The sequence below is a fragment of the Manihot esculenta genome, chromosome 3, assembly GCF_001659605.2.
Source record: "Manihot esculenta cultivar AM560-2 chromosome 3, M.esculenta_v8, whole genome shotgun sequence".
In the NCBI taxonomy this organism is placed as follows: Eukaryota; Viridiplantae; Streptophyta; class Magnoliopsida; order Malpighiales; family Euphorbiaceae; genus Manihot; species Manihot esculenta.
The window spans coordinates 20,655,409-20,664,271 of NC_035163.2; the positions used below are offsets into that span (position 1 = coordinate 20,655,409).

At 36.5% G+C, this 8,863-nt stretch overlaps 1 protein-coding gene across 1 annotated transcript; it reads left to right on the forward strand.

The window, feature by feature from the left end:
- The first annotated feature begins 381 nt into the window (after positions 1-381).
- On the forward strand, positions 382-1,891 carry LOC110610921 (gibberellin 2-beta-dioxygenase 1). The gene is made up of 3 exons (XM_021751000.2): positions 382-867; positions 989-1,337; positions 1,455-1,891. Exons 1-3 carry the CDS (start codon positions 497-499, stop codon positions 1,704-1,706), a joined length of 972 nt encoding a protein of 323 aa, XP_021606692.1. The 5' UTR covers positions 382-496; the 3' UTR covers positions 1,707-1,891.
- The last annotated feature ends 6,972 nt before the right edge of the window (positions 1,892-8,863 follow it).

Sequence of the window (8,863 nt, forward strand, 5' to 3'; positions counted from 1 at the left end):
TTTAAGTTTTCTCTCCAATAAAAAAAAAAAAAAAAATTCGAGTCTATTGACGTCTCTCGTTATCGGCAAGGGTGTTGACATTCTAATAGTGTACTAGAAAAGGCTATCTTGGTCTGTTTCAAATCCTTCCCGACAATGGATTAGAACCATAATTAAGATTTCAAATCAGACCAAAATCGATTGATAGCCGCCCAATATTATATCTTATATAATAAACTTAATTTACACTCGTGCATTTGCGCCACCGCTTGGATGAGAATGTGGTAATCCTATTTGCGCATGCAATTCAAGTCACATTCATATGAATAGTCATCAACCCATGTCCACAAATAGCTTTTTACAAACAGCTGCTGCCTCCATCCTCCTACTACTATAAATAACCCACAGCCACCCTCAAGTTCACTACCAAATTCATTCTTCAACTCTCTCTCTCTCTTTGCACAAAAGCCTTCCCCTGCTCCTCAAAATCTGCCCAAATCCATTGACTTCAACAGAAATGTCATTTACGATGAGAAACTACAGACCCACCACATTCTTCTCTGGTATTCCCATAATAGACCTCTCTAAACCCGATTCCAAACGCGCCCTTGTTAAGGCCTGTGAAGAACTTGGATTCTTTAAGGTTGTCAACCATGGTGTCCCTATGGAATTCATTTCCAGGCTTGAATCTAAAGCTCTCAGCTTCTTCTCATTGCCTCTTTCTGAGAAGGAAAAAGCTGGCCCTCCTAATCCTTTTGGCTATGGTAACAAAAGTATTGGACCAAACGGCGACGTAGGTTGGCTCGAATACCTTCTCTTCACCATCAATCAAGATTCCTTTTCCCAGAGGTTTCTCTCAGTTTTTGGACACAACCCAGAAGAGTTCAGGTACGCAATTTGTCACAAAATTAATCAGAGTTAGAAATTTTTTCTCTCTCTCTCTCTGTTTTTTTTTTTTTTTTCCTTTTCACAGAAAAAAAATCGATTTCTTACTGTTGGTTTCGTTCAGGTCTGCTTTGAATGATTACATATCAGCTGTGAAGAAGATGGCATGTGAGATTCTTGAAATGATGGCTGATGGACTAAGGATCCAACCGAGAAACGTGTTCAGTAAACTTTTAATGGACGAACAGAGCGACTCTGTTTTCCGGCTAAATCATTACCCACCAATTGCAGGAATTCAAACTCTGAATTCTAACAATATGATAGGATTTGGAGAGCACACAGACCCGCAAATCATTTCAGTTCTTAGATCCAACAACACATCTGGCCTGCAAATCTCTCTTGGTGAAAACAACTGGGTTTCAGTCCCACCTGACCAGAACTCCTTTTTCATCAACGTTGGTGACTCTTTGCAGGTAAGCATCCCCAATACACAGCCTTGGTGATTCCAAATACCCATTTGTTTCATCATACTCGGAAAGAAGAGTAACTGTTGCTCGCATTTCTCTGTTTCCTGAATTGTATTGGTACAGGTTATGACTAATGGGAGATTCAAAAGTGTGAGGCATAGGGTTTTGGCAAACAGCATGAGGTCTAGAGTTTCAATGATATATTTTGGTGGGCCACCTTTGAGTGAGAAAATAGCTCCATTGCCACCATTGATGAAGGAAAAGGAAGAAAGCTTGTACAAAGAATTTACATGGTTTGAGTATAAGAGATCAGCATACAACTCAAGATTGGCTGATAACAGGCTTCATCACTTTGAGAAAGTAGCAGCGTCATGAATGCGCACTGAATTCATAGGATATTATTACCACAATAGTTACTCTTTTTAGTAAATGTTGTTGCAAATACTTAATAGCACTTTTTTCTTTTTTTAATTTACATAGATAATATGTTATTATACTTTTTGTTTTACAAGACAATAATTTTATTATTACTATCTATTACCGTCTCACCAAGTATTTTCACATATTTATTACACTCTTTTTATTTTATAATTTTTATTTATTTTTTTAATAATTTAAAAATTATTATTCATTTTTTACATAATAATATATAAATTATTTATGAATTTGTGGGAGATAGTTTTTATTATAAATTAAAAATAGTAGATATTTTAGCCTAGAAATCAGAGAGTAAGATTCTGGAAGGGTAAGAAAACATCGACGTCAATATTCTAGAGAACTTTGGGGTTTTATTACACGTGATGAAAACTAAAAAAAAAAAAAAAAAAATGAAAGCGCGTATCTCCTCCATCGCCATCCATGCGCAAATTGGAAATGATGATGATTGACCAGGCTAAGACTATGTGCCACCTCATTTCCTTTCTCTGTGGGTATGGTCCTTATCGACTTCAATAGATTTTTTTTAAAAATAAAAAATAAACTACGATTTTCTTGAAAGGTAAAATCAATTGCAGCACGGACATTGGACCCAGCACATGGAATCTGAATACAACAATTTTTTATTTAAAAAAAAAACAAAGGAGGAAGTTATTAGAGTATACATGAATCCATATAGAAGGAAAATTGGGAGCAGTCGCACACAGTAAAGTAAGAGTAAGTTGTGGGCTCCCAAGTCCCAAAGTGCAAAGGTGGGGACCACTTTGAGCAGAAATAAAATAAGAGAATGAAAAAAGGAGCTTAAAACGCGTGGAGAGAGAGAGTTCACATACATCCATACATATCCTAAGACTTGGACACTTTTATACCTTTCAAACAACCTCCCTCATTTCCACCAATCATTACTATTTCTTTATTATTATTATTATTTTTAATCATACAAACTGCATTTCCTGTTATAAAACAAACTAGAGATCAATTTTAGTTAGACTTCACTTGTCAAAATTAATTTATAAATAAAAATATCAACATTAAAATTTCATTATTTTACGTCAGATTGTAAAAAATATTAAATTTATTTTTAATTTGTCTATTTAAATTTAGATTTTAATACACAGATTAGTAACATTTCTTGATGAGTGATGGATAAGGAAGAAAAGAATTGGAAATGGAGGTTTAAGGATGTCTTTTATTGTGTACCTGATCTCTTATTCTGGCTTTCTAAACTGCATTGAATGAAGCCTTTCTAATCAGGTTGAACAATCAATTAAACTAAATTAATGTAGGTTAGATTATAAATTCTTGTAATCATTTTTAATTTAAACATAATTATTTTAGAACGTTATAATATGAGAACTAATCATTGCGAAGAACAATCCATATGATCTTTTATTATAATATTTATTTATTATAAATATATATAAAATAATATAAATATGATACAAATTAATAATACACATTTAACATATGAAAATATAAAGTGATGACCGCTGGATTCCTTCACCCCGGGCCAGGGGCTTGACCACAGCCCAAGGCCCATGACGTAGAGGCCCACACACCTGATATACATAACAAGCCTGGCTCATCCAACCTTCAATGCCGGGCTCGACCCATCTTCTTCACTCAAGCCGGCCCGGCCCACACGAAGCAGGCCCTCTCCACTCAGGCTTAGCGTCCGGCCCAACTCTCGGCCTAGCCCAGGATCCAGAGAAATATTCACCAGACAGCCTGACAGATCCGCTCGAATGTACGCACGAGAAGAATCAGAGGCCGTTACGCATGGAGCAGGCGGCTGATACCCTAGTACCTCCGAATCCGCATGGCAGAGACGCGTGGCCCAATCCTGGAGAGACCTTTACACGTCACCAGCAAGCAAGACAATGTATAAAAGAGGAGTCCTCTCCTCATAAAAGGGGAGGCCTTATTCAGTAATACAAAACCCTTGTAAAACCCTATTCTATTGGATCTCAGATCATCATAAAGTATAATAAAAATAGTCAAAAATTAAAGAAAAAATGAGTTGATTATGTGAAGTGGCTTAATAGACTTAACCGAAAATTTCTACAAGTTTCTTAGTAAGTCTCTAAATAGCAATAAAAACATATCTAACATGAAAAAATCAAAATTCTCTTGCACTCATAAATTCACATTTCATGTTATTTTTCTTTAAAAAATAAAAATTTTTTATTCTCTCTAATAAACAAATACAAAGAGTTATTTCATTAAAAGCACTCAAATTAATTTTTTTAAAAAGAAATTTCAAGAGAATTTATCGAGAGTTTTATTATTTAAACACCTTTTTTACAGTAGAGATCTATTCTCTCTTTTGGCTGAATTTCTTTTTTTTTTTATATATATATTTTTTTGCAGTTATATATGACTAATTTCTCTAATTTTAATTAAAGATATATTAAAATTAAAGTTTTAATTTCTATACATCGTGAAATCTAAATTTTATTGTTTATTTTTATTTTTCTAATATTTATAGAATTTCAATTTTTATTGTTATTGTTGGTTTGTTCATCAATTAATAAGGTTGTTCTTCATATTCTCAATATAATATATTGTTAATTTAGATATTTAAATTCGTAATTATTTAAATTATTTAATAATAAATAATAATTAATATAATCAATAAAAAATTATATAATTTAATTTAAATTCACGACTACGTGCGCTGTTACTTAGAATTGAATTTTTTAATTATTAACGTGATTGATAAATTGAATTTAAAAAACGTTATTAGAATTATTTGTTAACTAAAATTAATTAGTGAATATTTTTTAATATCAAGAAATTCACTCTAATTACAATTAATTTACTGATAACTATAATCAATTTATTGAAAAATAAAAATATTTTTTTTTCAATAATCAATTTTAATAATTAAAATAGATATTAATTTTCAATTAAATTTATTTACATCGATTTTCTCTTAAATTAATTATTTAATTTTTTTAATTATTATTTATTTTAATTATTTTATTTTTATTTTTATTTTACTCTTTATCAAAACTCCATTATAATCACCAAATATTTAAAATATTTCAATTGTAATTAGAAAACACATATACTATCAGTTATCGGATTAGCCATATTTAAAATTAAATTAAATATATCTTTAAAAAAATCAATTGTCACTTTGATTTTTAATTAGTATTTAATATTTAATTTATAAAATATAATTATATAATTTTCATATCCAAGCATTAATTGCATGCACTTTATTTTTTATTATTTCTTTATATAGTTTAAATTAATTACTTTTTAAAAAATAAACTTTTCATAAAATAATTAATTAAATGGGGAAAAATAATTTATTTTTCTTTCGGAAGAAATGTTGTCAACTTCTCAGAAAATTAAGAAAAATGACAATTAAATAAATACAATTTTAGTACTTTCTGAAAACTTAAAATTTTTAGTTGAGTTACTCTAACTAGATAAGGTCTCAAGGGTTTCATTTTATGAAAATTATATGAAAAATATTAATTATAAAACTTTTTACAAAAAAATCATAATTAAATAATGTATTTAAAATTTTAACTTTTAAAAATTAAAATTAAAATTGTAATATCCGGCTAGAATCCGGCATCGGAATTCCTGTCGTCCGGTGGAATCCGGGGTGTCGGACTTCTAGAGGAGGGTAGGATTTATGGTTTACTCTGTGTGATATGTGTTTTACTGATTTAACTAAATCTTCTTGGGATCTACCTCAATACCCTCTGCTGATACTACATGTCCCAAGAAGGAAATGCTCCTCAACCAAAACTCACACTTCGAGAACTTGGCATACAAACCATGCTCTCTCAGTGTCTGCAGAACTATCCTCAGATGCTGGGCATGCTCCTCTGCATCTCTGGAATACACTAAAATATCATCAATGAAAACAATGACAAAGTGATCCAGAAACTCACTGAAAACTCTGTTCATGAGATCCATGAATGCTGCAGGGGCGTTAGTCAACCCGAACGGCATTACTAAGAACTCATAATGCCCATATCTAGTCCTGAAAGCTGTCGTAGGCACATCTGCCTCTCTCACTCTCAACTGATGATACCCGGATCTTAGATCTATTTTTGAAAAACAACCTGCTCCCGCTAGCTGGTCGAATAGATCATCAATCCTCGGTAGGGGATACCTATTCTTGATAGTGACCTTGTTCAACTGTCTGTAGTCGATACAAAGTCTGAGGGATCCATCCTTCTTTCTGACAAAAAGCACTGGAGCACCCCAAGGTGAGGTACTAGGGCGGATGAAACCCTTATCTACCAAGTCCTGCAACTGTTCTTTCAACTCTTTTAACTCTGCTGGTGCCATCCTGTAGGGAGGAATAGAGATAGGTCTCGTACCTGGCAGCAACTCAATTTCAAACCCTATCTCCCTATCAGGTGGAAGTCCTGGTAAGTCGTCTGGGAACACATCGAGAAACTCTCGAACGACTGGTACTGCGGTTGGTTCCCTCACCTGACTGTCTAGCTCTCTCACATGAGCTAGAAACCCCTGACAACCCCTCCTTAGCAAACGACGAGCCTGAAGGGCTGAAATCATACCTCTGGGTGTACCTCTCCTGTCTCCTCTGAAGACACACTCTGACCCATCCTGGTCTCTAAGACTCACTATCTTTTCTCTACAGTCTAACGTAGCACTATATGTAGATAACCAATCCATCCCTAGAATGACATCAAAATCCGTCAAATCTAGAACCACAAGGTCAGCTGGAAGGTATCTACCCTCTATAACCACTGGACTGAAACGACAGACTGACACTGCCACTGATGGGTCACATTTGGGTCCACTGACCCAGAGAGGATACTCTAACTCAGACCTGATCAAACCCAATCTCTCTATGGCTCTCGAAGCAATAAAGGAATGAGAAGCACCGGGGTCCATCAAAGCATACACATCTGAACACCCAATGATGAGATTACCTGACACCACTGTGTTCGATGTATTAGCCTCCTCCTGAGTCATAGTGAAAATCCGTGCTGGGGCTACAGGATTTCCACCTCGGGAACCTGCTGCTGAAGTAGAGGCTGCCCCTCTCCCTCTACCTCTGCCACTACCCTGAGGCATGGCTGGAGCCACTGGCTGCCCTACTGGCTGTGCCACACTGCCAGAACTCATCTGCTGGGAAGGTGCCACAAAAGTCACCTGAGGACACTCTCGAGCAAAATGCCCCACCTGTCCACATCTAAAACAGGCTGAAGATCCCAACTGACAAGCTCCTCTGTGTGGTCTTCCACATCTCCTACAGGCTGGAATAGTTGTGCCAGAGCTTGAGCCACTACCCATTCCCAGACCAGACTTGACTTTACTCCAGAATCTACTTTTTGTTCCTTTTGTCTTATCCCATCGTTTGCTACCTGAGGTACCTGAACTGGGGGCCTTAGAACCCGAAGCCTGTGCCTGAGACTGTTTTTGAATCTTGGCACTAGCTTCCATCTTCCTAGCTGCATCCACAATAGAGTGGAAACTCTCCTTTTCTGCTGGAAGGATCAAAGAAGAATACCTGGGATGAAGTCTTAAGGTATATCTTCTAGCTTTCTTCTGATCAGTATCATAGGCTTGACCCACATACTGAAGCAAATCTAGGAACTTATCTGTATACTCATCAACTGTCATCTCATCTGTTTGTCTTAACTGTTCAAACTCTATTAGCTTCATCTCCCTGGAGCTATCAGGAAAAGCCCATCCTGCAAACTCATTAGCAAATTCTCCCCACGACATACTGTTCAGTCTAGGCTCTATATAGTTCCTAAACCATTCTTGAGCCTTCTTACACTTTAGTGTAAACCCTGCCATCTCAATGGCTCTACTACCATCCGCACCCAACTCATCAGTAATCCTCTTGACACATCTCAGATACTCAAATGGATCATCTCCTGTATAAAACTTAGGAGCATCCAATTTAAGGTACTCAGTCATCTGTACCTTACTCCCAGATGAACTAGGTGGAGGTATTTGTGCAACAGGGACTGCTGGTTCTGTTTGTGGTGGTGGAGGTACTGGTTCATTTATTTCTGGGTATGCTGCACTTGGATGGGTAGGGGAGGGTGGATACATAGGATATGGTGGATATGATGGGTAATAGTAAGGATATGGCATATATGGCATAGATGTAGGATATGGGTCAAATCGAGAGTACTCCGACATACCTTCCATTGGATACTCTGGAATCTGGGAAACAGCTGGATAATCAAAACCTGAGACCTGAACACCTCCCAGAGATTCTCCCATACCTTCATCCATAGACGGATCAGTCTCCATGGCCTCCCTCTCTTCCTCAGATCTACCTCCTCTAACTATCCCTCTTCTGCTCTCGTCTACAGACCTTCTAGGGTCTATTGACATGCCTTCCCTGCTAGATCTCTGAGACCTTGCCCTCGGCAATGCAGGAGGACGAGCAGCTAATCCCTCACTATCTGATGGGACTCCAGTCAATCGAGCTGATCGACGAGTTCCTCGCATCTTAACTCTGAAAAACAACACATACTATAGCATATCAGCACAACACATCAACATATAGCTCAATCATAGTACACATGCATATGCATTTCATAGCATCAAATAGACAGGACTCCACATCCTATCCTGGTGGACATGCTTTCCTATTGTGCTTGACCAACTCTCTATGAGCCCGACACTGTCACTATAGGTCCGATCATGTGAACCTAGGGCTCTGATACCAATCTGTAACGACCCCAAAATGGACCGTCACCGGCGCTAGGATTCAGGTCAGCTTAAGGCCGCCAGAACCCGTAGCAAGCCTGCTATACTCTCTGTGTACCTGTAAACCTCATACATGATCATACATTTTCTGTGAAAATAAAACTCTTTGCTGAACCAAGGCTTAACCTGTGCATGCACTATCTCTGTACTCTGTACTCTGTACCCTGTACTCTGTACTCTGTACTCTGTACCCTTGACTAGAGCTTGCTCTAGATGGGTTAACTCATACCTGTTAAGCCTGGTTATAAATCATACAGAAAAACATAGACATAGATACATATCCAGATCATGTACAACACATACATCACTAAGTCAAGCACAACTCTAACGTTATACACAACTATAACATCTCTTTACAAGTTACATGT

What these genes read in the sequence shown, in the direction of transcription:
- LOC110610921 (XM_021751000.2), top strand. Translation starts at nt 497, where the DNA reads ATGTCATTTACGATGAGAAACTACAGACCCACCACATTCTTCTCTGGT. An exon ending in CACAACCCAGAAGAGTTCAG is followed by an intron (nt 868 to 988) that starts GTACGCAATTTG and finishes GGTTTCGTTCAG; the next exon opens with GTCTGCTTTGAATGATTACA. An exon ending in ACGTTGGTGACTCTTTGCAG is followed by an intron (nt 1,338 to 1,454) that starts GTAAGCATCCCC and finishes GTATTGGTACAG; the next exon opens with GTTATGACTAATGGGAGATT.